The sequence below is a fragment of the Anastrepha ludens genome, chromosome 4, assembly GCF_028408465.1.
Source record: "Anastrepha ludens isolate Willacy chromosome 4, idAnaLude1.1, whole genome shotgun sequence".
Taxonomy (NCBI): Eukaryota; Metazoa; Arthropoda; class Insecta; order Diptera; family Tephritidae; genus Anastrepha; species Anastrepha ludens.
Genome location: NC_071500.1, coordinates 5,247,281 through 5,266,367, shown reverse-complemented (window position 1 = coordinate 5,266,367; position 19,087 = coordinate 5,247,281). Strand labels below are relative to the sequence as shown.

Sequence of the window (19,087 nt, the reverse complement as noted above, 5' to 3'; positions counted from 1 at the left end):
TCTGAAGATGAGCTAGAAAACGAGAGCGACGATCAGTTGACTTCCATTTCAACTTTTTTTTACACTTTTCTCATAAGCGGGCGCCTCCTATAAGAAAGCATATTTTTCAGTCCCTTAGGTGTCTGCTTAAGAGAGAGTACACTGTATATAAATCTTATACTTACGTAATTAGGTTCATTCGAAGCCCAATAAGATTATCAATGAGATAACGATCAAAGCTGTTTTTAATTTTTTTCATCAAAAACTTAAAACGACCAAGCAAAGCAAAAAATAAAAAATAAAAATAAAATATTCCTGTTAGGCTGTTTATTGAAAACCCCAAAGTTTTAACCAGCAATTATTTTGACATTTATCGACAGTCAGTTACATAGTCTTAAGAACAGCACCAAAAATTTGCTTTGCAAAGTTCCTTGAGATTTGTGGTTTTTATCAGCGAGACAATCGAGTAGGACTTGAAAATAAATTATTTATCACTTTGCAAAAAGAAAGAAAAATATATGGCTGGCCGAAAATACACAGAATATAACCTTAACAAACTCGGTAATAAGACACCCTGTATATGCCATTATGCACTTCTCCCTTTCTACTTACCGCAGTACATTCATGCAGAAGCTGTAGCACGTCTTCACGTGGCTCTTCTGCAGTCCCATACAACTCGGACAGAAATTCATTTTGAGTAAATGGTTTTGACAGGTATTGGTCAGATACATTGCATACAAATCATCAGTCTCGCTAAGCACTTCGGCACTTTGCTGTAGCGAATTTAAGAAGATTGTCGCCGTTTGCACGCTTTGTAGCAGATTCTGTTTGATCTCTTTGGGTATGCTGCCAAATGGTAGTAGATCGTCGAATGTGTGCTTCAAGCAATTGATGTAATCCTCGTGTAACTCGCCGTAATTGTCCTTGCTCAAGTGCACCGCCTGGTGATAGGCGACCGGAAAGAGATTTACAAAGAATTTCTGTATGGCATCTTCCAGATCGCTTAGGTTGCTGCCGGTATTGAGGTTATTGTTGTTAGCATTCCTCAGGTGGCTATAAATGTACAGAAGGCATTGTAGTGGATTATAATTTTATAAAAAAAGATAGAGTGTTATGGAATAAGTGTTTTGCGAGATTTCTTATTGGAGATTAAAATTTATTCTAATCGACTTACTTCATGATTTCGGAATAAAGCTGGTGGATTAATTCGCTTGATTGAGGCACCATACGTCGGTACACTTGAGAAAATACCGCCAACGTTTTGTTTTCAGACTGCTCCGCAAGCTCAAGCACATGACCTGAAAACGAAATTAAAATAAAAATCAATTAAATGCTTGTGACAGCAAAAGGCTTATTGCGTTAGTAGGAGAGAAAAATTGAATATTGGTTTGAGTGGTGATTCTTCCAGAATCCAACTAGCACTTCGGCACCATTTTGTTGAAATTGAATGTAGTTGTAAAATAAATATAAAATAAATGATTGTACGCGCCATTTCTGTTAGGTATTTGGCCGAGCTGCTCCGCCTATTTGTGGTGTGTGTCTTGACGATATTCGATAAATTGAGGCGCCTACAGTTGCAAGCCAACCTCGAACGGTAAATGGTTCTTTATGAGGAACTTTTTCAAGCCAAAATTACACTCGTAGGCTTGCCACTGCCTGTCGAGGGGGAACAGCTTTTAGAAAAAACTTTTTGTATCATTTTGCTGTTTTGTCCAAAAAAGATTCGAATCTCCGTACTCCCGAATGGTAGTCATCAATTATAGGACTAACTAAGAGCTCTAAGTAAAACTTATTAGTCGTTTGACTGTTTTAGATGACAGGTTGAATGGGAGCCATGGTCACGTTGGACATGATGGAAATCCCATATGTCATTCATCCAATTCCACAATATCATTTGAATGTAGAATTTGAACGTAGTAACTCCAGTTTCTGTAAGCATAGTTTCTGTAGCCATAGCCTTCGTTCGCATTAGAGATCCTTACATCGCGGTTAAGCAAATTTGTAATGGTCCAGCGATAGTCGATAATCCTCTGAAAACTTTTGCACGTCTGCAAATTTTTCAAGAGATGCTGTCAACCGAGATGCTTTAAACCCATGTAGAGATGCTTTAAACCCATGTAGAGTGCAATCAAAGGTTACAAAATGCCTGATCTTGTCGAAAAACATTTGATAAGCACTTATTCTGGACACTTGATTTCCTCGCTTAGTAGAAGTTTTTGCACAGCCACCCAGATTAACCAATCTGATACAGCATACGCAAAAAAACACAAAATCTTGACGAACGCGAGGAAAATTGTTATAAAAGTAGCTGAAATTTCTGTCCACCCATTACCATATAATAATTGATACTTTATCAAAAATGCATCCAGCTTATTTTAATGTATTACATATATTATATATTAGTATATAAGTACATACATACATAATAGATGGGATGAAACAGACTGCACGTTTTTTTGTTCAAAATTAGCTTTATTCATCGACGTAATTTCCATCAAGATCAACGCAATCATTCCAGCGCCGCTCTAACATTTCAATACCCCTTTTGTAGAAAAATAGACTTCAGTTTCAGCGATAATCTCCTTATTTGAGCGAAATTTCTTACCGGCGAATACGGAGGATGTGGGAGCAATTCGATGTTCAATTCATGTAGTTTTGATCGACTTGTGACTGACTTGGTTTTGGTCAACAGCGATCAAACGCGGCACCCACTTTGAACAGAGCTTTCTCATAGTCAAATGTTCATACAATATAAAGCCAGATTGTTCTTTTGATATCTTTACGATGCCAGCTAACCCACGCAACTTCACTTTTGGTTCATTCAAAACGATTTTGTGGATTTTTTTGAAGTTTTCTGGTGTTATCGCCTCATTTAGACGTCCACAGCGTTGTGCATCATTGTTGTTACGACCAGCTTTTTCCAGGCCATGTGTTATGTATGTACACTTACACAAGTAAAATACGGAAATTAGTGTCCGAAGACGTTCCGGTGCTTCAGAAATTTATGTATATGTTTTTTTGGGAGCGTGCTGAGCTGGTAAGCCACAGATATGACATCATCGCCGATAACGCTTCAAAAAGGTCTTGCCAATCAGGCTGCTAAGTAGCGATCATGGCCATCAGTCAGCTTCCTGCTGTCAGCTTGTTTCTTAAGAATTTGTGCACTGCAAATCCCTTGCGACTAATTAAGTATTAAAATGTAAAAAAGCTCCAACTTTGGCATTCCACGGCAATTTTCAACACCTTGAATCCGTTAAACCCTCCTGAGCCGAGTCGTAACTTTTCAGGTATCCAAAGACGACAAATCTGAGTTTATTTCCAGTAAAGCGCCACAAAGCTTGTGAACGATTTCCGTTACGCTGCGGTATATTGAAAATGCTAATTGGGTGATGGAGGTAAATTAGGTAGAGATATGAGAACGACAAGAATGTCGAACCCAATTTGGGATATGCAGATTAGGTGTGTATGTATGAGTGTCAGTTTGTGAATGAATGCCGTGTGATTTATGCGGAATCACGGCTTCATTTGGAATGGCAACCTTTTTAACATGAATGACGGGTGTTAAAGCGTACTTAAAGATTCGGTCGCTTTGGAGGCTTTGGCGGCTCAAATGACTCATTCGCACTTAGTTTATGCGTTTGAAAAGTTATTTTGCTAAATATTTATGTGAATTCTTTGAAATGACTGTTTACTTTATTACTTTGTGTGGCACATAAAAGCAATTGCGAAATACATACATACATACATATATATATATACAACATATATATATATATATATATGTATATGTAAATGACGAAGTTAGAAATGCGACTGATTTGCTCATGCTCGCACATCTCAAATGAATATGAAATCTCAAATGAGTATGTAAGTGTGTATGTATGCACCTCCTATATTTGCTTATCGTCGATTTATCGGCTTACGCCTGGCATAATAAACAAATCAAAACATGCATACATACAAAAATACGCCAGCAGTTTTGCAGCACTTAATTAAACAAATGTGTGCGGCACGATCGATGTGCCGTCAATTCGTCCCTCAAATGCGCCAGTCGCCTTGTTACGGGCTTCATGTCAGCTGTGCGCGAGCATGCGGTGATCGATCGCAGCCAACCAGTTTTGTATATTTATAAAATTGCCAATCTACACCGCCTGGACTGTTGATCATCTGTTGAATTTGCTCGGTGATCGCTACTGATCGACAAGCAACGACTGGATGCTGAGCCATTTTTGCATGATAAATGTTGCCTGTTGAACTGGCGTTGGGCTTAAGTGAATAGGCAGCACTTCTATTTATACTATACTGGGATGTACATATGTATGTATGCATGTATGTATGCAGTTGTAAGGCTTGTCTTTAGTCAATTTACATGTGAAAATCAATGTTTTCACTTTACTTACGCCCAGATTTTTTTCTTTTCCCCCGCGTTTCGCGCGATTCGTGCAGTTGATCAGCTGCAGATGCTATTTTTAACGATGGCCTATGCACACTCAGCGGCCGCGAATGGCTGTGGGGGTTTGTGGTATTGGCAATTTCAGTTTGTATTGTGTTCTTGCTAGTTAATGCAAAATAGGCTCTTTAAGAGAATTTGTCGATACGTACATATGTATGTATGCATGTACGAGGGTGTATGCATACGAGGGCCGTTTGAAAAGTGCGTGCAAAAGTCAGAGAAATGGCACTACTGGCGTGTATCGAGGCTATATTTAGTTAGTAGCATCTCTTGGAAAAACACACACCAAGTTCAGCCAGGTCGGTGAAGAAATCTTTGTCTTTCGCATTCGTTTCAATCGGGGAAGTCGGGTGATGCTATTTCTCCATCACGACAACGCACCAGCTCACGTCGCAGTAGCTGTGGAAATGGGATGCCAGCTCGTTGCATATCCTGCCTATTATCCAGACGTGGTTTTCTGGGACTACTATTTGACCCCAATTTGAAGAACTGGCTGGTGGGAATAAGATTTTATTCAAACGAGGAGGTGACTGTAGAAACGAATGGATATTTTTCAGACTTGGACAAATCCTATTATTGGGAAGAGTTAAAAAAAAAACTAGAACAGTGTGGAACGAAGTGTATAAGCCTAAAAGGAGATGGCGTTTAAAAATAAAAAGGGGTTTACCCCAAGCAATTAAGTAGTTTTTTTTTTGCTCGGACTCTTCGAAAGACATACATACATTGTTTTATTTTCTTGCAATAATACCGCATTCATTTCGGCTTGTGCCAGAGTAGTCAAATTTTCGTTTTTTTATCTACGAAAAGGCAGGGTGAGTATTATTCAGCGGATTTTAGTTTATCTGTGTACAAAAATTCGTCAAAATAGTTGTAAAAAATTGGAAGTAAATGGCTCTATCTCATTATTGTATTAAATATATAACTTGCGGAAGTGTTGAATTTTTCTTGTTCCGCTCTTTAAGAGGTTAGAAGTAGTCAGAATTTTTAAAACATAGGATTTTTGCATTTTCTTAAAGTATAATATCCTAAAAATATTGTGTGAAAATTTGAAGTAAGTCCGACTAGAACTTTTTGAGTTATTCAACAATTAACAAACGGAGTACATAAATCGATAGCAAAACTTTAAATGCGTTTTTCCCAAAACTATGTTTTTTGAACTGGTGATCACGGTAACTTACTTTTGAAAAACTGCTTTTGAAAAACAATAAAAGCTCGTGCCTAATCGAAGGATTTTTTTTTTCAAAAATTTCGATTTTTTTAAATAATTAATTGTTGGTTTTTCCACGAAAATCTGAAAAATATTTCCGGATTTCCAAATTGTTAATTTTGAAAAAAAGCTTCGATCAGGCACAAGATTATCTATAATATTAATAAAACTATAATAATTTCTCTTGTCCGATTGATTTTCGATGAATCTCCAAGAGCTTGTGATGATCACCGCAAGGGAGTTCTGGAGAAACGGGCTCCACACAAACAGATCGAAATATTACAATTATTATTATTTTTTTTTTTTAAATTTTGCTAATGCGTCTTGATGTTGTTCCACAAAGCAAAGGACCTACAGTTTAAAGCCGACTGCGAACGGCAAATGATTTTTATGAGGAGCTTTTCCATGACAGAAATGCACTCGGAGACTTGCCATTGCCTGCCGTGGGGTGACCGCTATTAGAAAAAACCTTTTCTTCATTTTGGTGTTTCACCGAGATTCGAACCTACGTTCTCTCTGTGAATTCCGAACGGCGGCCGCCGTAGCCGAATGGGTTGGTGCGTGAAACTGTACCCATTAGTCGTGTAAAAGTTGAAGGTTGAAAACACGGACTGGTACCATCTCCAAATGGGTTAGTTTCACAATAGTCTAGAGACAGGCCGAGTTATTATAAGGCCAATTATCAGTGTTGAAGCTATGACAGCGATGACTCATGTGGAAAAAATTGCTAACGCTCTTTAAAGAGAAATAAAAGCTCATCACAAAAACACTTTAGAGAACTGAAATGTTTCTATTATACCCACATGCACACACACTATATTTGTAAGTATTTATATAATACATATGCCTTTGCATATTAGAAATCGATTTCGAAATCAAATATTGACATTCACGCATTTCAATCAGTTAATGAGTCTCTATACATGAAATTGTCATGCTGAACGCGTTCTAATGATGTCATCACCTGGCCTGTGAAGATAAACCAGAACTGCGCTTAATTGAAACGAGATTTTCAAATCAAAAAAAATAAAAAAAAATAAAAAATTGTGTAGCAGAAGCAATCAATTTGCAGATGCTGCTTTACTAGTTTTGCAGAATGCATTAGGAGAATTACCGATGGTTTGCTCAATGAAAAGATGCGTTCCGCTGCAACGGAAGTGCAAATAATTGCAATTATTAGTTTTTTCTCATAAATGGTTGCAAAGGAATTTCTAACTAATCGTTCAATCGCGTTAAATTAATGTTACACTCAATGAAAGGCTACGAATAATAGTACACACATGCAAACATAGCATCGATGGCTTTTGTTGTTGCGCTCTTAAATGGATTATTAACATTTGGCGGAAGCGATTAATTAGTTAGAAGCAAACGACACCACAAATTATTGCAGTAAAATGTGAGAAACTCGCTTTTCCCATACAGAAGTATATTTGCAGTGCGTTTACACACATTTACAAGTTTTTCCATTCGTGCTCGCTTTGAATCACACCGATGCCTTGTGCGTAAACCAGTGGGGCGAGGGAATGTTTCTACAATAATTATGCGCATCATTTCAGTAAGTGATGCAATTTTGTATTTATTTGCAATATTCTTCTTTCATATAGACACATACACACACATACATACATATATGTAATATAGGCAAAGTCCCTGCAGTCAAACCCACTTTGGTAGATGCACCTGAGGACCAGTTTACTTTGTAGCTGAAGTGTCATGACTTCTAAATTTTTTCAAAGCTTGCAAATGGTATTTTTTGAATGGAGATGCCCTATGAAATATCAATTGCCAGTGAACTAGTCCATAATGGACAAAAAGGGTATTAAATTGACTTCATCAACATTTATTTGCATCTTTAACATTTGAATCATTGTTATTTAATGCAAGCATATTTTATTATTGGCGTCCGCTGTAGCCAGGGCGTAACTACGGCTTTAAACTATAGGTCTCTCTATTTGGGTTAAAACATCAAGTTGAACACCATAAATTATAGGACGAGCTCGGCCAATTGCCCAAAAAGGTATAAGAGCCAATTAAATACGTACTATTTCTTTTGCATTACAACTGGTGCATTACAACTGGTACAAATCTAGTCACTCTCGAACTAGTTTGACTGCTTCCATCAAAACACCAGTTCATGAACTGGAAGTAGTTTTGGATTTTCAGTACAAGGATATTCTAGAAAGGAAAATCAATACTTTCTTTCTTTATTAACTGTTAAACCATTGAGGCAGCAATCCTACTTAATTATATCCCGAAGAAATTGGGCTCAGGTAAGTTTTCATTCCCAAAGGAGGGAAACCAAAACGTACGAAACTTCAGGTTTATTAGCGTTTCGTGATAAAATCCCTGGAGCGATGACTGGAGCAGAGGGAGAATTGGCTACAAGCTTGCATAGTATTACATCTTCAAGCGTAGGCTGAAGGCTCTTTTGTAACGCCAAATTGCACCTTTTGGCCCAACACCGTATCCAACCAAAACGTATGGGTTAGCACAAAGCCCAATACAAATGGAAATATTCAAAAGAAAGTGGGGGTCGTTTGGTCAAATTTTAAGAAAAGAGCCGAACGACATCACCCGTAATTCAATCAATTTGAAACCGCATGGAAGCCGACGCAGAGGAATGCCATTACAAACCAGAGCCTTGGAGTCAAAAGTTGGAACGAATTGAAGTGGCTGACGTCTGTTATAAGTGAATGGAGGAAGTTTATTGTGGTCCACTGTCTACTATGTAGACACGCCCAGGGCTGCAGAAGCTGTTTAGATGAAGATGAAGAGGACTTGAGAGGAAGAGAACGTATGCTACTGCCAGTGACGTACATTTTCCAATGTATCGAACGCTCCTTAAGGGACGAATAAGCTAGATTTCGCCCTCACCGAAGATATGTTGACCAAGCAAACACTCTTCGCCTCATAGTAGAATAATCAGTTGAGGGGCGCTTCCCGCTTTACATGCCGTTGTCCCTTGTCACTTTTTCTCTTCGCCACCGTTTTAGGCGACGTTATGAGACAATTGGCCCTGCACAAAAGAGGCATCGTATGGAGTTTCACCAGACATCTTGAGGACCCGGAATTTGCCAATGACATCTGGCTCCGCTCTTACAAATTCACTGACATGAAAGCGAAGACGGACAGACTAGCCACCCTATAATGATTGACGGCTGTCCGGTGGAATTTCCGAAAGCTACGTAGTTTGTCTCGCTCTAAGTTTTCCTTGGAGATCATTCAGCTTCCATTACGTACATCCCTTGCTCATGACAATTGAATCCATGATGGGAAAGATACAATAGACATTAATGACCGGCGGCTAGAGTCTCGTGCCTAGGTTAAGTATCTTTTAATAAAAATTTATTATAAAGCCATTCAGAGATATGAAAAATCGCGATAAATTAGTTTTTAAATGAAGACATTGCCACGCATCTAATGAAATTGGTTGCACTAACGAATACTTACATGAGAAATACCATTAAACTTATCCACACACACGAATATCTACAGATGTGCACTTGTAATAAACACAGAAAGCTTTTAGCCGTCAAGTACGTGCTGCCCGCTTAGCGACAGAGCAGCAGAGCCAAATCAGGCCAGCTCATTTATTTGCAATTTCATGATGGTTCATAAGTTGAAAATTGTATTAAAATATAAATTTTATTACAATAACCAGGGGAAATGAGTGGGAAATGCGAGTGTGCCTGTGTGTGTTTGGCCAATTTTCTATGGAATTCTATGGCATTGCTTTCAACTGCAAATTAAATGCAAATTCAAATTGCCAATGATTATGAGCTGAACGAGTACTCTGCGCTCCGTGTTCTGGATTCCGTGTTTTGTTCAGCGGTGATAGCCACTCGAGCAAAGTCGAGTATGGACCAGAGACGAGCAGTGATGCATACAGCCGATTTGCGAGTGCTCCGACTAATGTACGCCAAGAGGGAGTACGCTGGCCATTGACAGTGAGGTGGCCAATGAATGCAGAGGTAGTGCGTGCGTATGTGTGTGTGCTTAGAATGGCTTTGCCGTTGTTCTGTGTTGCCAATTTTTTCCGCTTGGTTGAGTGGTGGTTTAAATGGTAGTTTCAAATGAAAGAGTGAGATTTTACAATATAAAAAATTAAAATATTTACGCCAGCTTTTTTTGCTGCCCCCTAAAGTTTTTGGAACCATGAAAGGCCTCCAACAAGCCGATATCTACAGGAAGCCAGAGCTGTTGATGTAACTGCGAAGATTGATGGGATTTAGGTTGGCGCAGTGCCTCAGGCTGTCGAAAAAAATAGTACTAGTCACCTTAATTGGCTAGCTGCCAAACCCGGACGTTTACAGAGAAAGTGCCCACCCGTCGCCTTTTCTGAAGGAGCCCCACAGCTTCTGCAATGGGGGTTAAATTGTGAATCTAGCTTTTTCGCGTGTGTGTCGATCGTCCAATCGCCCGTAAACACAGATACGAGTTTGGAAATTCAATGTCTATTGTACACTCGATTCTTAGTATAAAATATAATTCTTATATAAGAATCTGTAGACGGAGATGTAGTAATGGTCGCAGAGGAGGAGCCATGGGGCTCCACTGCCCTGTTATTAACTTTTACTTCGATTTTCCTAACAGAAAATAGCTATTAAAGAGGTCCGGCAGAACAGTTTTTGGGTTCATGAAATTTGGAAAACATCACATAAAAGAGGCGTTAGAGAGCCTTGCGGCAACTGTTTCGATTCAAGGGTTGGTTGCGGCCAGTTCAAGATGCTCTTTTTGTTTTTAACTGTGGAATGTGCAAAGCCTGAATACCGTAAACACTTTTCGCAAATTTGTTAGACAACCAATAATTTCGTATGGCAACACTGTCATAGTTAGTAGTGTAGAGCCCATCTGTGCATTTGCTGTTAGCCTTGCAAATGCATCTGCTTATGCAACATGCAAACCATCGCCGAACTGGTCGTTGCAATACATCGTACTTGGTTTTGTTGCCGTAGAAACAAATTCTGTTTTGAGGATTGCTCGAAACGGTTGAAAAAATTCTAACAGATAATGTACTAAGATAGCAAAAGCAACAACAAGAATATGAAGCGTGAAAGCAAAAGCAATAGCAGCGGCAACGCCAACAGCAACATTTCGCAGCGCTCTGACGATGCTGGTAATTCGTTTTATTTTTATGCTTTAATTTGCAGTCTTTTCACTTTGTTACTTCCTTTTCAATTCTGTGAGCCATGACATGAAATGAAATGATATGGCCATTGGTTGTTGTTGCCATTTGCATGTAGAGTAACTTGTTCAGGCTTTTATGCTGTCCATGCATTAGTGTTGCCAATGAAGTGGCCAATTCCATGGTTATGACGTTTCCATAGCATCTATACAAAAATATTTAAATTACATTGCGGACGAGTGGAAACCGTTTCGTGTAAATTAATTAATTAACGTGCAACTTGAGGATATAAAAATGCATGTGGAGAGAGAGAGGAAAATCGGTTCGGTGGTAGTATACAGGAATTTTTATGAGTACTTCTATACTTTTATTTATATACATAATAAAGATTGACAAATATTTGGCGCAAAGATAAAATTTAATGAATTTGGACATGTTAATTTATGATATTTTAAAACTTCTGACATTTTTATATGTATTTGTGCATACATACGTTCACGTGTGTGCGTAGTAGATATATTTGTATTTTTATATTCTATTTATTTTTTTTATTATATGCATACTTAGGTTTTTTTTATAAGTAAGATTCAAATCGGCGTGCCACCAAATGAGAATTTTCAAGAGAATCTGAACAGAAAATTTGTATACAAAGACAGAAAGCTCCTTGATATTTACGATAGAAAATGATTTTGAGTATATAACTACCGCCGGAGTCTCTAAAGCACATAATCCTGAATTAACATTCGCTTACTTCTTCCTGGGTCTCCCCTAGGATAGTAAGGTTAGTTCAGAAATAAGTTTTTTTGACAGGGAAGGCACTGGTATAATTCACTGAAACTTTGAGTATATTTTTTGCAAAATTCAAAATTCAAATATCATATTCATATTCATTTTCATATCTATATTCATATTCATATTCATATTCATATTCATATTCATATTCATATTCATATTCATATTCATATTCATATTCATATTCATATTCATATTCATATTCATATTCATATTCATATTCATATTCGTATTTTTGTTCATATTTATTTTTATATTTTCTTTTCTTTTAGAAAGAACTCTTTCTGCTCTAAAAAACTAGGTTAATTGTGGTTTAGAAATGGAATACCCAGAATTCGAAAATCAACATTTTCGACACCTGCCCTTCTTTGCTTTTCGTCGAGGTCAAAAAGTTGCCGATGGAGATTTGCAACGTGTATGGAGAAGGTGTCGTGGGCGAGTTTACAACATGGAAATTGTTTGCAAAGTTCAAAAATGGTGACTTTGACGTCGATGATACGCCTCGCAGCGGAAGGTCTTCCGAATTCGATGAAGAACGTCTCAAATCACTTTTGAAGGAGAATGGTTGGAAAACCAGTCGTTTGTGGCTGAAAAAATGAACTGCGATCTTAAAACGATTCGCAATCACCTTCATTCAATAGGAGCCTGGGTGCCTCACGAGCTCAACGAAAAGAACAAAGAAAGACGCGGGCATAAACAAAGTATTTTGTACCGTCGTCACAGGAGATGAGAAATGGTGCCTATACATCAATACGAAGCAAAGAAAGGAGTGGGTGTCTCCAGGAGATACGCCAAAGCCGATATGCAAGCCCGATCTTCATCGAAAGAATATCGTGATAAGTATTTGGTGGGACTGGGAGGGCATGATGCACTGGGAAATGCTCGAAAAGAATGTCACGCTCAACAAGGAGATCTAAATTGTCCTGCTACACCGCGTGAATGAGGCTAGTCGACTGGAAAGACCTGATCGACATGGTCAAACCATACGCCTTCACGACAACGTCAGACTCCCTGTTGCACAAGTCGTTAAAGCCGCACTCCAAGAAGGTCCCTATTTTGCACCAACCGATTAACATTTTTTCCGCTCCCTGTCAAGCCATATAAAGGGCGTTACCTTGGATAACAAAGAGGTCCTTAAAAACTGGCTCAACAACTTCTTTGACACCAGACCAGGCGAGAGGTGGGAAGAGGTTGTAAATAGCAATGTCGAATATATGATTTATTAACTTATTGATATAATCATTGTTTCTTGTTTAAGCAAAAGACATCGTTAAAAACGCTACGAACTTATTCCCCCACCTAATAATTCACTTTCATACATTTTCCCATTCATACTCATATTCTTATTTATTTTTATATTTTTATTCTTCATTGAATGGGGAACGCCATGCTGACTGAATTTGCCAAAAATTAATCTGAAAAACATCGACGACATTCGGTTGCCACCATTGACCATACGGCCAGATTTATTGGAAAAAGTAGTCAAAAATTGGGCTGATCGAATTGACTATGTAACTCGTAGCCGCGCCGATAGATAGAAAATACATGGAATGAAATTATCTACAAGATTATGAAAAAAAATCATTCCAACAATATTTCTGTTTTGCATTATGATTTTAAGTTCTAAAGTCATAAAAAAAAGCCGATACATAAACGGCATGCACATTTTTGTTAGGTATTTGACTGATTTTCCCTTCCAATTTAAGTTGGTCTATAATGTCGATACCTGCAGATTATTTCTTGTTGGCAGATGGTTTTTTATGAAAGCTTCTACATGACAGCAATGCACTCTGAGGGTAGGCAATGCCTGAATAGACTTTATCAACTATTTGATGCATTATGCCCATGTATTTAAATTTGGGCATTCGAACCCCAACCAAGCAAATGGTTAAAGGAACTAAAGAAGAGTAAAGATGTCACTATTGCAGTTGATTCTCCGCAAGTGGAACGACCCGGATTTATATCCGGGGAAGGACTGTCACCTAAGCAGTATTCTCCGTAAATGTATGAGGAATGTTTATGCTGCTACAACAACAACACCAATATCGAAACTAACTCAATTTTAAGCCCATAAAGGGCGGTCATTGTCGCAGCATTTTTCAAAAGTGTATAGAAAATATTTGATGTTATTACAACAACAACCATTGTAAATTATATTCTACATGAACTAAACTACTTTCCATCATAATTTACTTTAGTGCAATGAAAAAATCTTAGTCCTTCAAATGCTGACGGTTTATGCTGACCTATTAAAATTTTTTGAAATGCAGACATTTGTTTAGCAATATTGAAATATCGTTACCAACTAAGCATCTCTGCTCGTACACCTCCAGGTATCATTAAAATTTACTGAGTCCACAAAGAACAGTAAAATCCGCAATCTTTCGGGTCAAAATGCCACAAAATGAACGACCAATTAAGCGTATGTTATTTGTACAAGCATACGTGGCTCTCCAATCTACACTTACACATGCATGTATATGCGCACACACACATATAAAGAAGCAGGCGCTTGCCACCAAAGCACCATCAGCCTTGCAGCAGAAATGGCCAGCTTTGTGGCGCTTTTACTTAACACACTTAAATATTGTTTTAGCCAAAATGGGAAAATTTTCAATTTTCAACGAAAACATAGAAATTTACAATACCCACACTAAAATAAATAATAAATAAATAATGGATTAAAGTGGGTGAGCTGACAAGGAGATAAATTCCAATAAACTTTGAACTGTCTGTGGGGGGATTTAGCCTGTTGTGGGTGCCTATTAAAAGATTTCTGAGCTGTGGTGATAAAACATAATGAACACTAAGAAGAATTTATATTTATTTGCTAACTGTTCTTAACTATGCCCAGCATATGACAACGGCGATAGCCCATGACGCAAGTGCGAAAAAAAGAAATGGAGCTGTGGAAAAACTTAGGCTAAGCCGGAATTCCGCACAGTGTAAAATTTAATGGCATGGAATTTCCATTCAACTACCAATCATTTGCACATAGAACAAGTACACCGTTCAACGAAGCGACGCTGCACTGGTGGTCGCATGCAGCTAAGATGGGCTTGTTGAGTGAGCTGCGGTGCAACGTGTGCTGCAAATGCAAAGCGCCTGTGCACAATTCCGAATAGTGCCATGTTTTGTTGTTGCTGGTGCCACTAACACACGGTGCTTGCTTGGCAGTATTAAACATAAAATCTAATTGAATTGCTGAGAAATTTCACCACAGCCAAGCAATTTCAATGGCAAACACATAGCGCAGCTAAAACAGCAAAGTGCCTGCCACAACTGCTTGCCACCAAGCCACCAGGCGACCGAGCTACCAACTATCAAGTACGAAGTGCAAATGCCCCCTATGGAATGTCTGGACAGCCTACAAATTTAAATACCTAAACCAGTTTTACAAGCAACACCACTCACCCATACACACACATGCAAGCGCACTTATGTCGATGGCATGGACACAAAAGAATACAACAGGAATAAAAATAAATATAGCGCTGAGAAGGCCAAAATGCCACAGCGTCTAAGATGTGAACTACAACAATATATGCAACACCATTGACGCTGCCACATCTTTCCGAAAAGGAGAAAAACAAATATTATAGTAGAGAGGAAAACGAAGAAAAAGGGCACAAAAAAAATAGTTGTGCTTTGAAGAACCTTACCGACAGCGGAGCCAGCGCTGTAGCCTGGAGCCTGGAGAGCCTGCCTGGTGCTGCGCCAGCCATTGCCTGTCAAGTCCGCCAGTTAGGCGGCTGTGTGGCATGCAACAAAGGCACCGTGGCACTCTGTCGCGCTCGTTGTATTACCGTAGCGGCGTAAAGTGCCTACTTCTGCTGCAGCGGATTAGAATTCGTGCGAGGCATCTCAACTTCATTATTCGCATTTCAATTTCATTTGGCCGCTTTTATTTCTGCGTTGCTCTTGTTTTTTGTTTCCTTTTGCTTCCTTACTTTTAATATTGCCTTTTTTCTTGACTTTTTGTGTTGCAGTGTTCTTGGTTGTGCGCTTGTTCTGGAATTTTTTTTCGTAATTTCTTCATTTTCCTTGGCTGCAGCACTTCTTGTCTGTTCGAAGAGTATTCTTTATTTATTTCTCTTCTCCTCGTTTTTGTTTATTTGCGGTGTTTGTTTGGTAATGGAAGTTTAGTCATTCAACGAAAAACTTGAACGCTTCAGTGTTTAGCTTCACATGAACGGGCACTGCCACAAACTCAGCTCCTACGAAGCCCTTCCTTCTGCCGTCCGCCGCTTACGCTCTTAGTCGAATATGTGCAAGAATATTTTCTGATTCCCACGCTATAATGACCGATCGGCGGCCGACCAACTGGCTGTCCAGCTCAGACACAAGTACGCGCAGGAGCATCGATTCGCAGGCGACCCATAGGTTTTTGCATTCTTTGCACAGCCCCAACCCATGCATGTCGAGTTACTAAAGCCGTAGCTGTGCGCGAGGCACTCCTTTGCCACACAGACTTGCACACTTGATATGTGTCTTCGTACATGCTCCACTCCAACTCCTGCGCTCCATCGCCCACGCCAAAGACTCACTTACTGGTATGCAATCGTATTTCTCACTGCGCCGCTGATATTAAATTTTCGAAATGTTGCTTTGTTCTCGTTTTCTTTCATTCGAATTTTCTATAGCTGCACGTTACTTTCGATGCGCTGCGCGCTGGTGTACAGTGAGGTATTTGGGATTCCCATCATAAGTGCTTCCTTAGACAGTCCATTCTATGTGCCTTTACCCGCATTCAAAACCAGTCAAACCTTTGACTCACCAGTGTTGCAATATACAATACAAATCTACGTACGTATGTATGCAGGTATTCATTTGAGTCGTCCAGTGGTCTATTTGGAACTAGTAACTACATTTTTACTTTTTAGAGTTACTCTTCTTTGCCGTTTGCCACCCCACCACTACAGCTTCTTTCGTTCTTCTCTTCGCGAGTTTTCTGCAACCAATTCCGTTTTGCGATTCTCATAAAAATTCCACAATTCAAAATGAATTTGCAACACAAGCACACGTACTCTTACAAATACTAATGCCGCTCTGACTGCTGCTCCCAACCTGTTATCCTCCTATCCGTCTTTCCATGGTGCAAGTCCAGTTGCTACTCATTGCATATTGTTAGCCAAGTTAAGTAGTCGGCATTGACTCTTTGAGTGCACAAAAGCGTGGAAATGCCATTGTGGCAAAAGACGTTGTGCAAAAGGCAGCTGTGTGGCATTGTCCGCGGCGGCAGGCAAGTTTGCAACACCCCGAGCGCACCAAGAAGCGGCTGAAGAGCATCTTACAGCTGCGCTACTTCTATTCTATATTCCATTTAAGTGAGTCGGCATGGATTTTATGGATGCAAATCAAGTTGAGCGTACATTTAGAATAGTGAAATTAATTGAATTTTCGCCAGTCGTCAAAAGAATGAATGCCGTTGATGATGCTCTTTATGCGCGCATGTGTGTGTATGTGCGTGGTGTAGTGTTTTCAATATTAAAATATTTTGCTTCGATGCCAATCCCCTATTTCTTGCTTATTTCCTTTGTATTTTCCACTGCTCATGTAATTATGGCTTTTAATTGGCAATCGTTTTGAAATTAGTCACATCACCAATTTAAATATAAGAATTCATTTCAGGTAAGCGAAATGTGAGTGCTTCCCTCTGAATAGGATTTGTATATTCTTTTATTCTAGAAATCAAGTTAGAGAATGCCTAAATGAGTTGTGATCTGACTTTTTAACGAATTTCATAAAGAGCTAGGCCTGGTTTTGTAATATCATAGAACAGAATGGATGACAGAGGGGTTTAGAATCCGATCACCACGCATACAATTTCTTGAGAGATGTATGCAAATGACGGAAGGAGTAAGCACTGCAGCATATTTCAAGTTGAGATCTACAGGTATGCCGTAACCAAAGCAGCTGAATTAGCGTTGGAATTAATTCCTCTCGACACCCGCACAAACATCTTCATGGATAGTCAACCTGCTATTAAATCAATAATGGCCGTAATGGCTGTTATGAATAGCTCGGAATGCGTGCAACAGTGCAGATCCGAAATGGACGAGCTCTGCGAAAATAGACAGATCACAATTTACTGGGTACCAGGACACAAGGGAAGAGAAGGAAATGAGCGAGTTGAGCTTGCTAAGGCAGGTACCCGCTTGCCTAGGATGAGTACGTCGAACGTAGTTCACTCACTCTCAGTTTTGAAGACGGGAGCACAGTCTATATCGGAAGCCTCGACCTCCCACAGGATTGCCAAAATAATGCTAAAAACTTGCAACACGAAAACTACCAATTTTATTTTATCACTCCCAAGAAAGGAATGTAAAATATTGCCTGGAGTACTGACGGGACATTGTCTCACTCTATACCACGCAGATAAAATGGGAGTGGTCCAGAACGACGGGTGTAACTTATGCGAAGAAGAAAGGGGTACGTCAGAACACCTCCTTTGCCACTGCTATGCTCTAAGCTAACTCGTTACAACTGCCTGGGATACTTTTCATTTCTGAAGGGTATTGCTGACAAACGTTTAAGCTGTTTTTTAAAAATCGCCAAGACATGTATCACGAGACTGTGTTTAACACGACCCCAACAATACTGGTAACACTACGGATCCTTGTGGCCTGTGTGAGCACTATTCAGATCAGCCAGAATACCTAACCTAACCTAACTTTGGCTGGAATCACCTCATCATCTCCTCCTAAGCTGGATCTTCTTTTCCTTTTCCTTTTCCTTTTTATTTTTATTTATTTTTCTGTGGTTTTTATTTAATTTTTTTTTTACTTTGTAATCATTTTTTCGATTCCGTTTTTCTTTTTTTGTCGTATCCTGTTTTATTTTTCTTTTGCCCCCCTTCTAATTCTCTTCCTCTTTCTCTATCTTTTTCTATTTGTCCTTTTCTTTCATTTTTCTATTTACTTCTCTGTCTACTGCCCTTCTCTAAAGCTGGATTCATAGAAAAAATTGCAATCTTATATAGAATCGGTAATCACGTGCACTAATGTGGAATATTACAACTGCATATTCTTAGAGAAATTGGATTGATTTAGAACTTGTTCAAATCAGACACAAAAAGTTTTCAAAACGTAAATTTTTAAAATGCTTGCAATGTTCAGAGGTAAAAGGTGAGCAGAATTCCATGCGGAAAATTATTGAAATCAATAAATTTTCAGTATCTGAGGTAGTTCCTTTAACGATTTCCATTACTTAAACTAAACTATATAAATATATGGTACATACGAGGTGTGTTCAAAAAGTATCGCGGATTTTGTGTTTTTTCAAAAACTGTTTATTTATTCATTTATATCTATTTTGTCCCCTTCAAAGTAATTCCCATGAGAAGCAGTTCAAAAAATAATTTTTTTTTTATCTTGTTCAGCTCCTCCTTCGATGCCATCTTTATTTCGTCAATCGAGCAGTTTTGGTACGAATTTCGCGGCGACCCATCTCATGCGAAAATCATTAAAAAAATCGAATGGCACGAGCCAATCGATATGTCTAGGTCCTCAACAACTTCTCTAATGGTGAT

At 38.9% G+C, this 19,087-nt stretch overlaps 1 protein-coding gene across 1 annotated transcript in view; it reads right to left on the bottom strand.

Annotated features, from left to right (window-relative positions):
• Positions 1–19,087, bottom strand: part of LOC128860814 (division abnormally delayed protein) — an 81,052-nt gene that overhangs the window by 22,155 nt on the left and 39,810 nt on the right. The window contains exons 5-6 of the mRNA XM_054098571.1: positions 1,154–1,277; positions 592–1,032 (exon numbers count right to left, since the gene is read on the bottom strand). Of these exons, the coding sequence (XP_053954546.1) occupies positions 592–1,032; positions 1,154–1,277 (565 nt within the window). The remainder of the gene's footprint in view (positions 1–591; positions 1,033–1,153; positions 1,278–19,087) is intronic.